The sequence below is a fragment of the Rhipicephalus microplus genome, chromosome 5 (genome assembly GCF_043290135.1).
Source record: "Rhipicephalus microplus isolate Deutch F79 chromosome 5, USDA_Rmic, whole genome shotgun sequence".
In the NCBI taxonomy this organism is placed as follows: Eukaryota; Metazoa; Arthropoda; class Arachnida; order Ixodida; family Ixodidae; genus Rhipicephalus; species Rhipicephalus microplus.
The window spans coordinates 132,841,436-132,862,950 of NC_134704.1; the positions used below are offsets into that span (position 1 = coordinate 132,841,436).

General features: G+C 46.1%; 1 protein-coding gene across 2 annotated transcripts in view; it reads right to left on the minus strand.

Moving 5' to 3' along the window:
• Nucleotides 1-21,515, minus strand: part of Lmpt (four and a half LIM domains protein limpet) — a 405,187-nt gene that overhangs the window by 374,535 nt on the left and 9,137 nt on the right. Inside the window, exon 1 of one of the 2 annotated variants that reach the window (XM_037425052.2) lies at nucleotides 14,429-15,026. The exons of the other annotated variant lie outside the window; for it this stretch is intronic. Within the exon in view, the coding sequence (XP_037280949.2) occupies nucleotides 14,429-14,455 (27 nt within the window). The 5' untranslated portion in view covers nucleotides 14,456-15,026. Of the gene's footprint in view, nucleotides 1-14,428; nucleotides 15,027-21,515 lie in introns of those variants that run through there. 2 annotated transcript variants of the gene reach the window in all.

Consider the following 21,515-nt stretch of genomic DNA (forward strand, 5'->3'; position numbering starts at 1 on the left):
ACAATGAGGGCATAGACTAATCGACCTCTAGAACGTGGATGGAATTTTTTTTCAGTGTGGCGAAGGCATTGCTAAGATAGTATAGTTCTTAGCCTCTTGATTTTAGCTTATATTTACTTTTTAATGCATTAGCTCAAAAACCATTATGATTACACTTGAAATGACGGTTCTTACGTGAGCGCTTTCTGCGACAAGTGAGATGGATTATATTGTTAATAGCTGTGACGAACAAGAGGAAACAGTGGTGCCCTTGCAGAGTAGACTATCGCGAAGATTTGGCAACATTGCCGCCTAACGACAGCATAATTATGCCCAGCGCTATTTATTAAACTGTCGGCAGCTATATTCCTGATCTTACTACTGATTGCACTGTCGATAATGTTGATCCTTTAGTGATAATAGTGCTATAGATAATTTCTCTGCAATATCGATAGGCAAAAAAAGTGCCACTGCTGCATACGCGTCAGCCCATTGACTGTCAATCCCTTTTTTTCTCCTTTTCTCTTCTCCTTCCTTCTTTCCTCTCTATCTCGTTTTTATAGCCCCCTTCTCATTCCCCCAGCGGAGGGTAAGAAACCGGGCATGTGCCTGGTTAACCTCCCTACCTTCTCTCTTTTTGTTCTCGTCCTCCTCCCCTCCATTTGCCGATAGTTCTGCATCACTACTACGACGGCGCCTTGTAGAAAGTGCGGTTGTGTACAAATATATGAATCGAAAACGGCAGTAACTCTGCCAAACAGGCGGGAACGATTTACCGTGAACAACGAAATGACTTCTAATTCTGAAAGCTTCAGAAGGTGCAAAACAGGCCGTTCGCACAAAAGATAAGGGTCGCTGTTCGCATGCACCATTCTGTTATCCACGCAAGCGCCTTTTCACGTCTCCTTTCCAGGAGGTAACTGTTCCCATTCCGCGCGCCACGTAGCAGGAGAGTGAGTCACACAGAAAACCAAGTTCAATTCCCTTCGCATCACTTCGAAAACACTCCTCGGAAAAGCGTCAGAGTGGGCTTCAAGAAGCAGCGCACGGATCAAAATGGGTAGATAAGAATGATTTCTGGTGCCGCTCTGAGATGAACGCCCTTCGCCATATTTATGATGTGGTATTGTGATCAAGTAACCACGAGGGAAAGGAAAGTAGTGATAGAAATTCGCTAATACCTCCACTAGTTTTTAATTAGCTACAAGAGCTAGCCCCCCTCCCCTGTGGTTTGGTTGTGAAAAACATTAGCGCCCATTTCTCACCCCCCTAACCAGCTATACGTATATTGCTTTTGGTTTATCATAATGTCTCTAGCCCATACGTCGGTTCCAATGCGCAGATAATTGCTCTTTATTTGATGTTACGTTCCTGAATATATGTGGTCAATGAGCTGAATTAGAGGCCCGAGCTTTGATTGCGTGCACTTCATGGACTCTGACAACTTAATTAAATCTCTTAAATGAAACGTTGCAGACGTTCAAGCTTCTCGCAGAAATGTCGTACCCCACTGGGACATCCGCAACAAAGATTAGCAAGGTATCGAACCCGTTTGGACTTTAGTTCTAACGCTTCTGTACTGTTCTCGTGTTCTCACTTGAAGAAGACGTGCTTACGCAGCGTTTGCTCCTGCGAAGTGACTTTTACTGAGTGCGGCAATTATGGAATATTAGCTAGCGCCTAACATCTGCTATGTAAGCTTGGGACGGCGAATTGATTGGAAGGCAGACAGATCGGCGACAACCTTGTAAAGATGTAGGGAAGTCTTCCATTGAGTGCGTATGTTTCACATCGTTGAGTTCATGTGTGAGCGCTCATGTTGCAGGAAGGAAGCAAGGAACAGAGGAGAAAATAAAGAAAGGCAAGAATGTAAACCCATTCAGAAGCACAGGTGTGCTACGCTACATCATGGAAAGGGATGAGGAAGTTTTCAAGATGGATGGGGAAAGAGGAGAGCATGCACACGCAAAGTTGCACACCTCATAGTCGTTATAACCCCATCAGCCTATAATCGCCGGTACTGCCGTACTCAGAATGAATATGTGCGTGCTCGTTTGTGTATTTTATTCACTTGCATAGTTCGGATTTAATGACAACTTTACAAGGACAAGTGTGACATAATGAAAGAGCTGTGCACGGCATTACACACAGGCACTGACCTGTGTGAAGTCCCGAATTTTGAAGTACACACACACACCCGCGTCACACAAGCACTGATCGTAAAGAGACGCTATTGAGAAGAACGATTTTGGCTTATAAAAATAAGTTGCTCTCTCGTGATGCCAAAATTTTCGCACTTGTCACGCGACTTGCTCTGAAAACGAGAAAGCGCTCGAAGACAAAATACGGGTGAGGCGCCATTTTGATGTTACCGCACCAGGCGTTACGACCTATATATATATATATATATATATATATATATATATATATATATATATATATATATATATATATATATATATATATATATATATATATATATATATATATATATATATATATATATATATATATATATATATACATATATATATATATATATATATAGGGACGCTACAAATGAAGTCTTGACTTTACTTTCTTCTCTAATAATAATTTCTAATTACAAAAGTAACGATGCTAGAGATCTTAGTGCACAAGTTACTATTCTGACCACACTCGTCATTTATACTTCAGCGTGCCCCTAATTATTTTTGAAAAACAAACAAGAACGCCAAATGTCGCGAGGTGAGGCCTAAAGACCGGCTGCGAAAGGAACGATTTTCCCGGCTAGTATATGAAGTTCCCCGCACTGATTGCTACGTCACTTACATCAGTCAGACAAAAAAAAAAACTTCCTGGAAAGAATACGGCCACACCAAAATGACGTACAGCTTCAATAAAGCTCGAAAGGCTCTCGCAGAACAGTGGACCATACCATTAAATTCGACACCGCGCGTTGTCAAATAGGATGGTATCCAAATGACACCAGGAAATATTATGTATGTACCCGGTCTGCAAAACCAATGAAAAAAACGCAGTAACAAGAATGACGGAAGAATAACGGCGGAGGGGGAGACAACCAGTAAGAAAATGCGCTATATGCAGCTTCGGAGGCGGCCGTACAGTGATCCCCTGAGCAAGGAACCGGACGGGCCTCGGAATGTAGGGCCAGATTTAATATTAAAAACTATGCACCTAATTTGGCTGGGGAGTCTTTTTATTCGTAAGACCTTATAAAATGTGCTTGACGCCTTGGCAGAGTTAACTTATTTTCGATCGTGACGGATGTGGTCTTCCCTCGATCACAGCTGTTGAGCAGGCCCGATCTGTGGCAATGGTCTTGTTGGCCTGCTTTGTTGTTGTCGCTTTTAACAGAAACGGTTCTGTCGCAAGTGAAGCACGTTCGCTAAGACAACTTGTACGTTTGACGCGTAGCGCTCATTGCGACTGCGACTCAACCAGTCTGAGACCACGCTGATCAAGCAAGATGAATTCTTGTTTGTACCTGACCACCCTGAGGCTTAGAATAATACACAGTTAACGGACGCGTACACTCAAGCAAACGACAAACCTAGTTGCTGTCCGACCGCTGTGCAGATTTTTCATGAGCTCCGTGATTTGTACGCAGTTGGCTGTCAACCACATCTGCGTGTTTTTTTTCGACAATCGACCAAATACTATGCATGAAAATGGGAGAGAGAGTAAAAAAAAAGCTACATCTGCGGTGATTCACAGCGTTAAAGAGACTCGGAAGATGGTCGTGCGATCGCAATATCCATAATAAACAATGCGTATGACGGTGGGAACCAAATGACCGATGTGTTTGTTTTCATGAAAAAAGGGGGTGCTGTTTTTAGCGCGTCCGATAAGAGCTTACGAAATGCGCTGGGAACAATGAAGTCACGAAGTCTTACCAAACCAAATACTATTGAAACATTGTCACCAGTCTACCGGAAATAGCCGAAGTCAAGCGTGAGATAACAGCCATGCCTAATTAGCGCCCGAAAATCCTCCGCGCACACGTAACTGGACAAACGAATGTCTTTCCCTGAATAGGTATTATTGTTATCTGAGACTGTTGGCTGTGAGCGTCACACATAATAATTCCCGTGGCGCGTAGCCAGGGGGGTAGTCTGGGGTGCACGCCTCTTCTATGAATGAGGCGCTGTTGGAGGCATGCAGGGGGCTAAACGCCCTCTCTCAGACCACCACTGGTGTGTAGCTATTTACTGCTCGGCTGCTGACCCGAAGGTCACGAGTTCGACCCTGTCTGTGGCGGCCGCATTTTCATGCTGGGGAAATGATAAGGGCCCATTTACTGTGCGATGACAATGCACGCTAAAGAACATGAAAAAGTCGAAATTTGCGTATACTGGCGTCACTCATAGCCGTATCTTCGTTTTGGGACGTAAAGCCCCAGAACCCCCCCCCCTCGATATATATATATATATATATATATATATATATATATATATATATATATATATATATATATATATATATATATATATATATATATATATATATATATATATATATATATATATATATATATATATATATATATATATATATATATATATATATATTAGTGAAAGAAGTGTATACTTAAGGGCTCGTTTTTCCGTGTTTTAACACAATATTATTGAGATCTAACAGACAGTAATGCCAAGGAATGTACAGGGGAAGTTATTAGAACCAATGCAATGTAAATAAGAAGAAAGAACAAAGAAAAGTGGATGAAAAAATAACCAGCCGTGAGCAGGACTGGTTATTTTTTCATCCACTTTTCTTTCTTCTTTCTTCTTATTTACATTGCATTAATTCTAATAACTTCCCCTGTACATTCCTTGGCATTACTGTCTGTTAGATCTCAATATTATATATATATATATATATATATATATATATATATATTATGTCGTATGGAATATATGCGTAACCAGAATTTGAAATTCGGCGAAATGGTGTAGCTTTTGGGAACTCTAACGTTCAAAGCCAGACATTCACAAGAACGATATACACTGAAACACAGGGACAGGCTCTTATCTCTCGTTCTTGGGAATGCCTCGTTTAGCGCTGTATTGTATTCAAAAAATTTATATGCAACGCCCGTGGACATGCAAATACACGCACGAAAACACATATATTTTATGTGATCGACTTGACGATCGCAGGGGTGAAAGAGTGATGTTCAGTATACCTCATTTTGTCGGAACTTCATGCTAGCTTTCTGACAGTGTGCCGTGTTTTTTTAGGTACTTACATTTCTCACCGGTTTGTTTTGGTTCTTGTCAGCCCTATAGTAGTACTGTTAGTTCCAACGTTGTGAAGAAATATATACCGAGATAGGTTTTTTTTTTTTCTCCATCTGGCTTCCTCAAAAAAAAAAAATATGACTTCGTTTTGGAAATTAAGCTTGCGGATGAGGTACTTTCAGTGCTGCTTGTGCTTGGTAATACTTGTTGGGTTGATTGTGATTGTGAGAGAAGCCATAGTGGAATGCTTCAGAAATTTATACTTCCTGGGGGTCTTTAATACGCTCCTAAATCTCAGCCCATGGGCCTCTCTCATATTGCCTCCAACGAAAGCCGCGACTGCTACACTCTAAAGAAATATCGAGTAAAAAGGGTGTCTTTTTGTCCCACAACAATAATCGTCATCAGGCTTGCGTGCGCTTCTTTTCTTTAAAACTCGGCGCTGGCCACTTTCCTATCGAGAACGCAATGTGATCCTGATAATGGGCATGTCGATCGTGACCGGAATGTACCGGGCGCGGGGCGATAGCGCAAGGATGGAACGCTGTATATATGACGATCATTGTTGTGGGACAAAAAGACACCCTTTTTACTCACTCTTTTATTAGAGTGTATTCGTTCCCACGGACTTCGGAGCAGCAATCGAGCATCACGCATAAACACTAGAACACTAGAATACTACGGGAATTTCCTTCTTGATGTATATATATATATATATATATATATATATATATATATATATATATATATATATATATATATATATATATATATATATATATATATATATATATATATATATATATATATATATATTTGTAGGTAGCTGGTGAACGTAACCTTGCGAAACTTCCCCGCACGATTTCCTCTTTTCTAGTTCTATTGAACAAATGATCTTTTCTTTTTCTTTTTTTAACTAAGCGCGGGCATGCTCTTAGAAAGTCGCGCGTAGCGTGACGTAACTCTGCATAAGGTGGCGGCTTGTGGGCTATTCCGCATGCAGTATTTTCCCTATCTCACTGCACCCCCCTCCCCAACATAATTGTCACTCATCACCAGTCACATTCGAGGTCCGTAGCAGTAAAACAACGTCAAGAGAAGTCTTGACATCTCCTTTCCGAAGATCCAGTGACCACGCGAAAGCACAATATCAACTACACTGTCGCGTTGCGATCCTATACACGTTGTAGAAGCTCAAATGAACATTGCCTTTTTTTCTCAAGCCCACGACACTTAAGCAAATATAGTTCTATATCACCACATTTTTTGCAAACCGGGAACAATGGCGTCGCGGAAAGCCTGATCTTGTGGAGCCACGCTGGTGTACGCTGTGACCCCGTTCGGATGCGTTGAGGAAAACAGGCCTCTTTTCTTGAAAGCCCTTGTGTCACAGATGGCTGGTGAGGCGTCAGCCATAAATAAATGGAAGTGCTTGTTGACAGCTTCTCGCAAAAAAGCTGTTGGTTCTCTCTGGGAGCCTTCTTTGCTGTTGTAATTGCCAAAGCACTCCGGACAAGTCTGTCAGCCGCCTCATTACCCACTCTACCCACGTGTGATGGAATCCATTGAAAATGTATTCAGACCAACACCGCGCAGATATTTAAGAATTTCCAGCGATCTCCGAGTGCACTGATCCAAAGCAGTGTGTGTTTGAACAATGATGTTCATCTTACGGAAGGAACAGTGCAGAAATACGAAGAAGAAGTAGAGGCACACGTGTGCCGGCCTTGCACGTCTGCGTGTATTCATCGAATTTCTGCGCCGTGCGCCTGTACGCGATGCCCTTAGACGGCTGTAAATTTCCCGTTTGTTTCTACTGCGCTGTGGAAGCAGAAAGACACCGCTAAGAGGGCCCTTTATTCCAGTAATGGAAAGGAGGCTCACGGTTCTGGGAACGACAACAAACCACGGGCGGATCCAAAGACAAGGGAAGGGGTGAGAGGCGTACGGATGTCTTATCACCCTTATTAATGTTTGTGGTTGCTGCGCCAACGTGCGGTACGGGACAAGTTCATGACTTCCTACTTCCCAGCTGTTACTGTTTCGTCATGACAGCTTATAGAACTTTAACAAATCTGATTTATTTTTCAGCGTAAGCAGCTATGCAGTAATTGTAATCTTCACCGTCAAACACAATCTCAATGTCAACTTCCCACCTTACCTCACTTTGCCCACCTGCTGGAAACAAAATAATCTGGATCAGCGCCTGCACTGAAAAACACGTGCATGATCAATTTCGACGAGAGAGCTTGGAAGGCTAAACATCGGAATTTCAGCGCACGTGAAACGTCGCCAACACACCTGCTTTTGAAGACGACAGTCTTTCTTGAGGACCTTCGACAGAAAAAAAAATTTGGTCTGTCCGTCTGTCTCTCTGTACATTTATCTGTTTGTTTGCCCTAACGATACCTCAAACGGCATCAAACGGCCCACCTCATTCGTAGCGCCACCCAATATTGCTCAAGGTTTAGCGTTCATAGTTGTGCGACTGTCAATTAAAAAATCAAATATTGCGCATATCTGAGGCACCATAACAACATGACTATGTTTTGTATATCTCCCTTTATACTAGAAGAGGACACAAAACACTCTAAGGAATGTAGCATTTAACGTGCTGCGCTGACAGTGCAAGGCGACGCTCAAGAAGGTGTTTCCAAGGCTTTGCTACGATGGCATGGTGGTGGCACCTGCCCGTCACTTTCTATTCTAAACCTTATCACCTCCGTGACTGGCGTGCATCTTTTTTTGTGTATGTTTTTTAGTACACCGTAGCCAGGGTTTCCCCTGTTCGAGTAGTGAAAGCAGTGATTCATTGAAAGTGTCCACTTAACAACACAATGAGGGCAAGCCGCAGCTGGTAAATGCACAAACCTGACCTTGTATTCCGTCCTTGCTATATTCAGCACCCAGAAGATAAACCAATAAATGCAGACAATGTATTAGGTTGACGTTCAAATATAAGTTCAAATTATCGGTAAAATCTGGCTAGTTAAATTGCCAGAACTTAATCATTTCGAAAATTCGAAATTTCTATCGATGCAGAGTTACGTCACGCTACGCGCGACTTTCTAAGAGCATGCCCGCGCTTAGTTAAAAAAAGAAAAAGAAAAGATCATTTGTTCAATAGAACTAGAAAAGAGGAAATCGTGCGGGGAAGTTTCGCAAGGTTACGTTCACCAGCTACCTACAAATATATACATACATATATATATATATATATATATTGTAAGCACATTCCAAGCATTTGATCGTTCTCACTTGCACATACCCATCATCATCGTTCTCACTTGCACATACCCATCATCATCGTCCTCTCTCTTGGGGTGGTTCTGAGCGGAGCCAGACATCGCAGAATAAACGCTCCTGCTCGCCCTGCCTGCTCGCCGTACCTAGTCTGCCTGCGTCTTTCAGAGTGGTGGAAGTGCCGGGGTAAGATCCCGACGTCCTCCTACGTTCATTTCCCACCTGGAGCTCCGATCTGGTCGCCGATTGCACCCAGCCACCCACACAGGTATGCAGACATCGGACCTAACGCCTAGCCCTAACGCTACAGCCCCTACGCCGGCGGCTGCCCGCTCTTCATCTACTGTCACCAGCCCTCAGCGCGAACCGCCCGTGTTCGCGGGTCTTCGCGGTGACGACGTCGAGGAATGGCTTGACCTTTACAACCGTGTGGGTTCAGCCAATCGATGGACCGAAGCAGAGAAACTGAGCTACCTTCCTTTCTATTTGACCAGCGTAGCCAAAACCTGGTATTTTAATCACGAAACTGACTTCGTTGATTGGTCGACCTTTGCCAACAAACTGCGACAAATATTCGGATGCTCATCGGGTCGTTCCGAAGCCGCGAAACAGAAGCTGGCTGTGCGTCTACAACTGGCACATGAGTCGTACACTTCGTATATCGAGGATGTTTTGGCCCTCTGTCGCCGTGCGAATAAAGACATGACGGAAGATGAGCGCGTTCGCCACATCCTTAAAGGAATCGGCCCAATCGCATTCAACGCCTTGGCTGTTGGCAATCCCGCTACGGTTAACGACGTCATTTCGACATGCCAACGCCTTGACCAGTTGCAGTCCCTTCGGCTTCAACAAGACAGTGATCCACGCCTGATGCCTCCCTCTGAATTAAAAACCCTTATCCGCACAATCATCCGGGAAGAACTTCGAGACCTTGAACAGCAGCGGTCCACTGTCGCCTCCGCTCCGTCTCCACCATTCGACCTGCGGAATCTTGTTAAGCAGGAGTTAGCGGCAATGGCGACACCGACATCCCCGGTCGCTCCGCCAGCACGCCCGATGCCCACATACGCCGATGTGACGCCCAGGTCGACACCGGCAGCACCGGTTGTTCAAACGGTAATGCCCACATATGCGGAGATCGCTGCGATTCCGCCTGCTCCCGGGGCATCTAGCTCTACGGATACTGCTAGTAGCCATTTGGCTGCTATGCGAGGTGGAATGACTGCTGCACCCTTGTATCCTCAGTGGCGTCAATCCCGTCCTGTTTGCTTTTACTGCGGTATACGAGGCCACATTTCTCGTTACTGCCGTCGCCGCCAGCAAGAGGAACGACGAGGCTATGCTGAGTTCGAACGAGACCGGTTCCGAAGACCAGATCTTTATGCTCCAGACACCTACCCGTCCGCGCAGTACCGGTCTCCGTCTCCTCCAGTGTCCCCTCGTCAACATCAGGAATACCGCTCCTCCAGACGACGCTCTCCATCGCCCTATCGCCGCTCCGCATCGCCGCTTCGTCCAATCATCTCCCGTCCTGTTGACCAATCTTCGGAAAACTAAGGATTGCAGTTTTTGGAGGGAAAACTGCGTCCCGTCGACCAACAAAAATACCTCCTGTTCGCCCAGCTAATATGTTGTCAGTGATTATTGAAGGTATTCCTGTGCAAGCTCTCGTTGACACCGGTGCAACCACTTCTGTTTTGCGTAGTGACTTGTGCTCGCGCCTCCGTAAAGTCAGAACGCCCTATGTGGGACCTGTGTTGCGTGGGGCAAATAACGTGCTGATTCAACCTGACGGACAGTGTACGGCTCGTGTTTCTATTGATGGTATACGTCACCACATCGAGATGATTGTGTTGCCCACGTGCATTCATGAACTTATCCTTGGTTGGGACTTTCTGCATTCTGCTTCCGCTGTTATATCCTTTAAAGAGAACGTCATTCACATAACGGATACAACGGATGCGCCCATTCCAGTTTCATCACCCTCGATCTCCAACTTGGTCATTGTTGAAGACTGCGTCCTGCACCCTGGTCACGAACACGTGATAGCTGTCGCATCTACCCAAGTAACCGACGGTGATGCACTTGTGGCTCCTTCGTTTCGCTGCACCTCCCGTGGAATTCTCGTCGCCTCTTGCCTCCTCCGGTTTTCCTCTGGCTGCGCTTTTCTGCCCGTTTCTAACACAACTGCAGAATCTGTGCTGCTGCCCAAGGGAATGACAGTGGCAAAGATTGACTTCTCTCCATTGACCTCCATCGCGACACTCTGCCCGTCTTCGTCACCAGTACCAGCTCCAGGTTCACGTTCTTTCCCTTTTCGACCTGTCATTGGTTCAGACCTCACACCAAAACAGTCTGAAGCACTATTGGCCCTTTTGGCTAAGCACAAAGCCTGCTTTGATAGCTGTACCACAACACTGAGTCAGACTTCCGCGGCTGTACATCGCATTGAAACCGACGGTTCTCGTGTGATACGCCGTCGCCCATATCGGGTTTCGCAATCAGAGAGAGAAATAATTGAAAAAGAAGTGAACGAGATGCTATCGCGAAATATAATACGACCTTCTTCGAGTTCCTGGGCATCTCCAGTCGTTTTAGTTAAAAAGAAGGATGGCTCTGTTCGTTTTTGCATTGACTACCGCGCGTTAAATAAGATCACACGCAAGGACGTATATCCTATGCCTAGAATTGATGACGCTTTAGACACACTGCAAGGGGCGAACTATTTTTCGAGCCTTGACTTACGATCAGGTTACTGGCAAATCCCCATGAACGAGGCTGACAAAGAAAAAACTGCATTTGCCACACCGGACGGCCTTTATGAATTTAATGTAATGCCATTCGGCTTGTGCAACGCTCCAGCCACGTTTGAGCGAATGATTGATACTGTTCTTCGTGGCCTAAAATGGAAGACCTGCCTCTGTTACTTAGATGATATCGTTGTTTTTTCAAGTACCTTTGCCCAACATCTTCAACGATTAGACGAGGTGCTACAATGTCTCTCCAAGGCTGGCCTTCAGATAAATACAAAGAAGTGTACATTTGCCAGCAAAAGCATCAAAGTCCTCGGTCACGTCGTTTCCAAAGACGGAATCCAACCAGATCCCGAGAAGATCGCAGCTGTGCTACAGTTCCCTCGACCGTCCAACCAAAAGACGTTGCGCAGCTTTCTTGGTCTCGCGTCCTATTTTCGTCGCTTTATACGCAACTTTGCTACCTTAGCGGCTCCGCTAAATAAGTTATTGGCCACTGGTGCTCCTTTCTCATGGTCCAACGACTGCGAATCTGCATTTGAAATTTTGAAAGAACGCCTGACTTCCGGACCAGTGCTGCGCCACTTCGATGAGAGAGCGCCTACCATACTCCATACTGACGCAAGCGCACAAGGCATTGGAGCAGTCCTTCTGCAGCGTGATTCCACCTCTAAAGAGCAGGTTGTGGCCTACGCTAGCCGGACTCTGTCAACAGCTGAGCGGAATTACACCATCACGGAGCAGGAGTGCTTGGCTATCGTATGGTCGATACAGAAATTCCGCCCGTATCTCTACGGTCGGCACTTCACCATCATCACCGACCACCACGCACTCTGTTGGCTTTCATCAATGAAGAATATGTCAGGACGTCTTGCGCGCTGGATACTGCGCTTACAAGAGTACGACTTTACAGTTACGTACAAGTCTGGCAAATGTCATCATGATGCCGACGCGCTGTCCCGGTGCCCACTTTCGCTCTCTCGTGACAATACGTCCACCGCATCGCGTTCGAATGACTCTGACACCCAGCTTGCCTCACAACACGTATCGCTCGCATCGCTGGATCCAATGCAGCTATCTTCGAACTCCGATTTACGTTCACTTCAGCTGGCAGATTCCTACTGTCGGTCTTTCATTGATCGCCTTCGCGGTGTCACTAAACCACCCAACAGCCGCTTGCGACGCCAGCTTCGACAATTTCGCCTTCAGGACGGTGTGCTTAAGCGCTACATTTACCATCCCACCGGTAACAAGTGGGTGCCAGTTCTTCCCCGCTGCCTTCGTCTTCGAGTTTTGGAAGCATTCCACGATGATATTGCTGCCGGTCATCTAGGCTTCCACAAGACCTACGATCGCATCAAGACGCGCTGCTTCTGGCCTGGCTTGTCCACAACGGTGGCCAAATACGTGGGCTCGTGCGCGTTGTGTCAGCACCGCAAGCGATCCACATCCCCGCCTGCTGGTTTCCTTCAGCCTCTTCCCTGTCCCACCACACCATTCGAATTTGTCGGAATAGACTTGTATGGTCCTTTGCCGTTGACACCTTCCGGTCACCGTTGGATCGTCACTGCAGTCGACCATCAAACAAGATACGCCGAGACTTCACCTCTTCATTCTGCTACCGCCACAGAAATCGCCAATTTTTTCTTGAACTCCATCGTCTTGCGCCACGGAGCCCCTCGCGTCCTTTTGAGTGACCGTGGCAAAGCCTTCCTTTCCAAGGTCCTGGATGAAGTCCTGCAGGCGTGCAATACAGTCCATAAAACCACTTCCACATACCATCCGCAAACGAATGGCCTTACCGAGCGCTTCCACCGAACACTCTCTGACATGATATCGATGTACTTACATCCTGACCACAAAAATTGGGATAACATTTTACCGTTTGTCACCTTCGCATACAATACTGCGGTACAACGATCAACTGGCTACAGCCCGTTTTTTCTCGTGTACGGCCGATCTGCCTCCTCGGTCTTCGACACGGCATTTTTCTTTGCACCGGCTCCAAGCAGTACCTCGCTCCCAGAAGAGTTCGCAGCCCGAGTCACACAATGCCGTGAAATTGCTCGCAAAAACACGGAAGCAACCCAAAAGGAGAGAAAACATCGCTGTGATAAAAAACGACGCGACGTGGCCTTTAATGCTGGCGATAAGGTTTTACTATGGACCCCGGTTCGAGCGTCGGGCCTTTGCGAGAAATTTCTTCACCGGTATGTTGGCCCATACACCGTTGTACGACAGACATCTCCAGTTAACTACCTCGTCACCCCGCTTCAGTCTGTCACTGACCGCCGTCTGCGCAGCACGGAAATAGTTCACGTCTCACGCATGAAGCCTTTTGTTACTCGTTCGGCCGATCTCTGACTGGCGGCCAGGTTGGCCGCTTCGCAGAGGGGGGGGGGGAAATTGTAAGCACATTCCAAGCATTTGATCGTTCTCACTTGCACATACCCATCATCATCGTTCTCACTTGCACATACCCATCATCATCGTCCTCTCTCTTGGGGTGGTTCTGAGCGGAGCCAGACATCGCAGAATAAACGCTCCTGCTCGCCCTGCCTGCTCGCCGTACCTAGTCTGCCTGCGTCTTTCAATATATATATATATATATATATATATATATATATATATATATATATATATATATATATATATATATATATATATATATATATATATATATATATATTTGAAAAAGAGTGCCGTTGCGCGAAACGTCAGGTGGTCAAAGTTCAATGTGTTTTTTTAGTATATTCGGCAGTAATTCTTGTGCCTTCATAAGGCTTTCGTCCCGAGTATGAAGCCCCGACCTACGCGAAAGATTTTTAAAAGACCTGGAAGCTTTCCGTTTGGAACTGCGTTTACACATTTTTCTATGTTTGCTCTTAAAACGGGAACATGAATTTTTTTGTTTCTTTTGTGATCTCTAAACATTACTACCTTCAGAAGACAGGGTCTGAATAAGTGAAAAAGAAATAAAGTTGTATAAATTGCTGCATTGGTGAGGGCGCAGTCAACCCCAGAATGCTTAAAAGAGAGAAGATGACAGGGCATTCGATCGGCAGCTGTGCAGGGGTCCTATTAAACGCTTCACCTCCAGTGCATCGAAAGGGGCATGCATAGTTCGCGTCACTGTTTTAATTAGACTTCACGTAAGTTCCCTCATGCCTATAAAATCAAGACAAGCAAGAAATGACCGAAGCGAAAACATACCACCCAGTCGCTGTTGCACCAAGCCATTGTAGACTCCTCGTGCGTAGAGACGACTTCGAGTATCCGCTCGGGCTCATACAGAATCCAGAGTCAACGATACGGCTGAGTAATTCCGGTATATCCGAAAGGAGGGGTACAAGTGCACAAACACAACGTCGCTGAGGTAAGCAGACTGCGTCGGCTGGCTTGGAGCATTCAGCGTATTTTCTCCGCTGATACGCGAAACGCACGCACGATCACACACACAAGCCGCGCCCGCGCACTCGAAAAAAATCGAAAGTACAGAAAGAGAAATTTGACTGCGCGAAAGGCTACGATCCTCTAATGGGCCGTTCGCGTGGCGAGGGTGTGGGACAACTCGAAATGGTTCGTGCGGATCGTGAATTCGATGTAAAGGCGTTAGCCGCGCGAGCTAAAGAAGCGCGTTTCTAACTCGGCACGATATAGGGTGCGATGGGAGAGGGGGCTACAGTGACGTCACACTTTTGTCGGTCAACCCGGCGCACACGTGTTATGCCGTGTAGGTGAACCCGTTCGCGAAGCCGACGACGCCTCCGCTCGTGGTCGTCGTGGTTGCTGCTGTTGTCCGCGGGGACTCGGTCCTGTCGAAGATGATAATTCGCCCGCGTTCGCGCGATCACGCCGCCGGAGCTCGATTGTACTTTAGTGCAGGACGGGCGTACTTTCGTATGGGTGTCACTAGCACGCGCCCGGTGTCGAACTTGCGTTATGATACAGTGCGGCAACCGCCGTCACCGCCGAACCACTTCTCCCGACCACACGCGCCAACCCTTCCCAACTCTCCTCTTCTCCGCTCCGATCTCTCACTCTGATGACGCGACCCCGGATAGTGGGAAAGGGCTGGCTGGCTGTTCCTGCTTATGAGGGAAGGCCTGATCGTGTCAAGCAAGCGACATTCTGGTATTTACTTTGTTTTTTCTTAAAGCGTGGGAAGGCGCAAGAGTGGGGTGACGTGCTGTGATGAGGCGATGCCACTCACTCCCTGGCCACCCGAATTCTCGCTCGCGTTTCGCCTTATTTTTTGCTCTTCGAAACAAGGCTCTACGTATAGCGTGTGGCAGCCGTAAACACTCGGTGCCATTCAACGTCCTTGCGCGCCAGCTCAAATTAGTCATGACGGGGGAACCGCCAGCGGCGATGCGAGAAATTGGAGTAGGGGGTTTATACAAGCATCGCTCGGCGGTATGCATTACCCTTGAACTTGTCTATAACATAACCTTGTTTCGCCCGCACTTGAGTTACAGTGGCGAGAAAGCCTGAACTCCAGCTGGTAAACACGCCATGGTGATTGCTAGAGTAATAATTAGCGATGTCATTCTGGTAAGAAGACCAACTAGCCCCTTTACGCGAGCCTTAATTACAGTCAACCAAATCAAAATCACTGTGGCGAAACGCACTTACATGAGTAACACGTCCTGTATTGTTTACCAGTGGCATAAATCCAGAAAAATCACAACGGGGAACACAAATCAGATCATGGCGGCCATTTTGTTCTTTAAATGGGGGTTGTACTTTTTTACATGATAATTAAATCATGCTGTGAAATAAAATATAAAGTAACATTAATCGGGTCTGAACTCGAGCTAGTTAGGGCATTGCTATTAGAATTGCATTTGCGATTTCTGTAGTCTCACACAGCTGAAGAACACGGATACACGCTGAAAAATAATGACCCTTTCACAAAAGTTGAATGCGCTTCACTTAACCGTCCAAAATTAAAACATCATCATCATCATCACCATCATCATCGTGACTACGCCCACTGCAGGACAAAACGCATCTCCCATGTTCCGCCAGTCAACTCGGTCCTGTGCTTGCTGCTGCCCCTTCATACCTGAAAACTTCATAATCTCATCTGCCCTTGGGACGTTAGACCCCACATATGAATCAATTAATCCTATCTGCCCAACTAACTTTCTGTCTCCCCGTTACCTATCTTGCCTTCTCGGGAATCCAATCAGCTACCCTTAATTACCAGTGGTCACCCTGCCTACACACGTGCCCGGCGCACGTCCGTTTCGAACGGGAGTCGAACTTCTAGCCACTATAGTCGAACACACGCCCTCGCACTTAGAAGCGCGACACCTTAGCTGCTAAGCTACAACGGGCGGAGAGGGCACGAAATTCCAGCACTGATTGATGTGAGAAAAAAACGAACATAAGCGTGTTCGTGTGAGAAATATATACAACGACACAGAGGGTAACGTACTGTCAAGTTGTGGACGTCGTTGAAAGGGTATAATGCAGTCTACTGAAGGGCGTCGCGGTGAACTTACAAGCTACAGGAATAAATGGAAGTTCTGAGTGAGAAGCTGCGGCACGCCTGTCAATCACTCATCTGAGGGAGTTGCGCAAGCGTTTTGCTTTTGAACCGTATGTGTTTTGTCATTCGCTAATGCAAATACCACACATATTGATCTCTAAATGTTCACGTTCCTTACCAAAATATGAACCTTCAGTAAGCGGTGATGTCAACAGCTATGATGAAAGTTGTCGTTCATGTTTCCAACTTAACCCTATAGCGACAGGAACATATTTCTGTGTAGGAACACCAATAACCTCAAAAATGAGAAACTTGCTCGACGTCACGCAAATGAGCAAATTTGATTGGATGGGACATCTATGCAAATTATGCCTGGGTGCAACGTTAAAGTCTACGGGTTGAGCTTGTACTTACTCCTATATTGAAACTGACTATAAATCTCTGCAAAATTTCTCGGGACTCGTGGCGACGACGTTTATTAAGTGTGGTTAGATTACAGGCCCATATGTGTGACTATAATTAAACACCGTAGTACCGATAGAAACTAGAATCTCTCGCCGTATACAACTTCACTCGTTGATTCTGGAGCCGCTAGCAGGAAGTATCGTGGCCTACGCAGTACAAGGACGCGTAAGAGCATACCGCGGCCAGTCGATCATTGAGGCGTAATCGCGGACCACACCTTTTTTTCGTCCTGTCCACCCTCCGCTCCCCTTTCTCGCCAGTCATTATTGACCGCTTCCCCATCTCGAGACACACCATTCGACCAGCGCACACATTACGGCCACTATTTTATTCATCAGTGATGGTTCGGTGTACGTTGAGGTCAGTGCTGCCTAAATATACCAACCTCCCCGTGTTTTTTCACTAATGTATTCCACGCCCTCAGTTCTGCACCGGCTTAAGGAAACGACCGTTAGATAACGTAAACAATCGGGTCACTGTGCGGTAACCTTTGGCGGCTCACCTTTACAACGCTCGAGGGATTCCTGATTGTTGTTAAAATGTCACGTAATTAAAGAGGAAGACGTTCCCTGAGGCACAGGTATGCACCAAGGGACGGGGGGTACCAGGAACACTATGCCCACCCCTGATAGGCAGCTGGAGGAGGGAAGCACAGCTTAGTCTGGGAACCTTTGTTTACTTATTTGCTTTGCTTTGGACAGTGCGTGACCCAAAGCAAGCGTATGTGTTCAAGTGTTATACTTCGTGCGCTCAATATAAATCACTCCGATGGCCCTCCGCATGCTTTGACACTTAAGCATTTAGTGCATTCATACTTGTGAATGTTGATATTTAGAGCTTGCTTGGCAACGTGCTTAACGCATAGTTGGGCGAACAGACATGTGTTAAAGAAAGCTTGGGTCAGCTTAGGCAGGGCATGTAGAATTCCAAGAGAAGAATACCGAGTGAAGGGGACGTGCAAAGCTATAGGTGGGCAGATGAGATTAAGTTGTTTGCGGGGATAGTGTTGCTGCAGCAAACACAGGACCATGTTAATTGGGCAAACGTGGAAGAGATCCCTCGTTCAGCCTTCAGTGGGCGTAGTGAGGATGATGATGATGACGATAATGATGGTTGCATATATATTTACGTACGCGTTGCATCTACAAATAAAGCTGCAGAGAGGAAAAGGTTACATCGTTAGACATGACGGTAATTACGCGAGAGAGAAAGAGATCAGTAGGTTTAGTGCAGTGGTTTGGGGAGCAGGTCTTCGCCTAAACGGGGGAATACAGTGCTCGCGTCGTGTCCCTGTGAGGCATCTGTCTCTCTTTCAAACCTCTTCTTTCTGCTTGTTAATTTGGTGTGAGTTGTGAAGACTCGAGGGGTGCGTTCCAGTCTGTCAGTACGTGTAATTCAAGGGGGATGTGATTTGTCTCTGGTTACAAGGAAATAGCAGCCATGCGAGGAGGAGATGTCAAGAACTAACTTTTACCATAGCTTCCTACATTTCCCTTGCCTGCCGGATGACCGCCAAACGTCGGTCATCTTTGGCGGCGCTGCCTACGTAGAGGTAAGGGCCTTTGTACTTGGCCTTTGAGATCGGCAATTTCGGCGTTTGCCAAAGGCTAGGCCTTGTATTGGAGGAGTTGCCTGTTGAATGACGGCGTCACTTACGTAGGGTTAAATACAATTTTTTTTACGCCTTTTAAAATTTTTTACGTTATTTTTGTTGCATATAAGTTCCAAAAACGTAAAAACTTATTTGAAAACACCCCTACTTAGGTGGCGCCACCACCATAGTTCCCATGACGGCCGCTTTTCAAGTGACCGCCGATAATCCGGCAGACAAGGGAAATCTAGGCGGCTATGCTTTTACATTGCCAGTTCCGACATAAATACGCGATAATTATTCAGTCTTGTTTTTAACTCGTAACCAACTGCGCCTTTTTCGTTATACCTGGCATAATAGAAAGAAATGGTAAAAATTAAGCGAGTTAGCTAAGCAGTTTTTTATTGCGATATCAATTATGTGGACACTTTCGCATGGATTTGGCCGCCGGCGTCAGCGACCGCCCTTGTTCACCGTACATGTACACGTATCAATATATATGAATACGCAAAAAAGAAACGTAATCCAGACAAAGACTCCAGCGTGTGGTATCGAACGTTGAAAAGCAAGCTATTTATATCTACCACTCACCACTGGCGATGCCAATCTCGGGGTAACTATAATGTTGTCAGCATTACCACCGAGATGGCGCAATGAGCGCACGTCACCAGATCGTCACGACGCGGTGACGCGCGCTCATGGGTTCATCTCCCATGCGTACTTTGCCCATCGAAGGCGGGGCGGGGGGGGGGGGGGTAGACGCTTATACGTGCGCGCGCTTATCTCGCGGTGGGGATAATCGTACGCCTTGGGTTTTCACCGGAACAATTCTGTTGTAGTTACTGGGCGCACAAAGGTAACTGCACTCGCTGAACAGTCTCCGCTTGCGAAAACAGCCCACTTTTTAGACACAGATGAGCTAACAACTGAGACACTTATTCGAGTTCATATGTACCTGTTAGTACGTTTTGTGCGTCATTCGTGCGTGAGCAACGCAAGGCACGTTTCGATCTCCTTGCCATTCTTCGCGTGGCATTCCCATTTGTTGCTATTACATACATTGCTTCGCCTTTGGGGCAAAGCTGTAGCTTTTATGGGCTGTCAACTCCATAAATTAGTAAAGTAATAATTTTAAAATATGAAGTAGTGAGCCACTGTGTTTACTCACCAGAAATAACAAAGAATGAGATAAATGATAAGGTACATGATATAAAACTAACAAATGCGAAAAAAGTTCAGGTGGTCGCGATGAACAGGGTGCCTTATACCTGCTCTTCTTCGCTTTCGATTTGTGCTTTCCTATATCCCCACTACATTTAAAATGTTTTTTGCTTGCGCCTAACTGTAAGTTAAGCTTTCTTTATGTACATATAATTACGTATACGTTTTTGTAGATGAACTTTCACGGGTATTTCCCATGGTATTATTTCTAATGATTCACAATTAATGATTATGAGTTCATTCCAAGACACTTCATCACAAATGAGGCGTTAGCTGTGATACAGCGTCTCTGCACCAATCGCAAAATATAACTAGAGTTATTTGTCATTATTTAAAGGGTTGCTTCCCAAAAATTCATCGAATAATAACACAGATAACAAATGACTAGGCAGACGTTGTGCGTTACGATTACTTGCACGATTACTAAGAGTCTGTACTGCAAAGTGGCTGTGGGGTCAAGACAGTGAAGACCCAAGGTGATGCGCTCGCGACATATCTGATATCTTGACCCCTAAATCAAGACCACACAACGCAGATGCTGTTTACTTTCGAAGTAAGATGCAAGCGATTGAACGAAAAGGAAAACAGAAAGAACGTTACTTCAATTGGCTGAATTGAAGATTGAAGAGAGAGAGGTAAAAAAAAAACGAGTCACATGACAAAGGAAGGTCGATTAACGATGGTGATCTCGCTAAGCTACAGTGCATTGGGGAAACGGAAATGGGATTGAAATGTAACGCGGAGTAGTTCGTACACTTATGAACGCTCGAGCATATGCGTTCATCGTCCACTTCAAATCATCCACAACAGCAGCTCCCCCCCTCCTTTTTTATATTTCAACAAAGAAAATTCTGTACAGAATGCGGCCCTCGCAGTCGCGAATCTCACTCAACCCGTGCAATTCGGTCGCGTACAGCACAACCACCGAGCAAATACAAATAACGAGATTATTCTCAAACGAGTGAAACAAAAAAAAGTACTGCTGAGCAGGCTGCCGACCGATCGCTTGTTCCGAGCCGTCAGCTGTTCCCACTTGTGTACCAATATATTACGCGATAAAAAGAGTCCCAGATCCAAGCAGTACATTTTTTTCAAGCTCCACCCACCAAGGGCTCATTTGCGTCAAAAGCGTGATTAATAGCAAGCCACGTATACGAGCGCTCAACGACGCTCAGGCAGGCTCTGGGCAGTCGCTTAATCTTTTAAAGGGCATCGCATTGCGATCAGCGTGAAGTCCGTGTGCACAATTGACCTGGCTTATACTCGCCTTCCGGCGCCCGGTTTCTGGGGGCTGTGGATGCATAAAAAATGGCATCGCGTCAGAGCGCTGGGAACGATTGTCGATATGTTTCGCTCACCACGAGGCCCCGACACGAATTGCCTCGCATGCGTGGGGTGGAGAGACAAAATTAATTTCTGCGCTGGCATCACAGATGCGTTGTTCCCAATAACTTAAGACAACTTACCCGTTTCGTCCCCTTCACTCACCGCTATGGTCTACGTCAATAGTACGCTTCTGAGTAAAA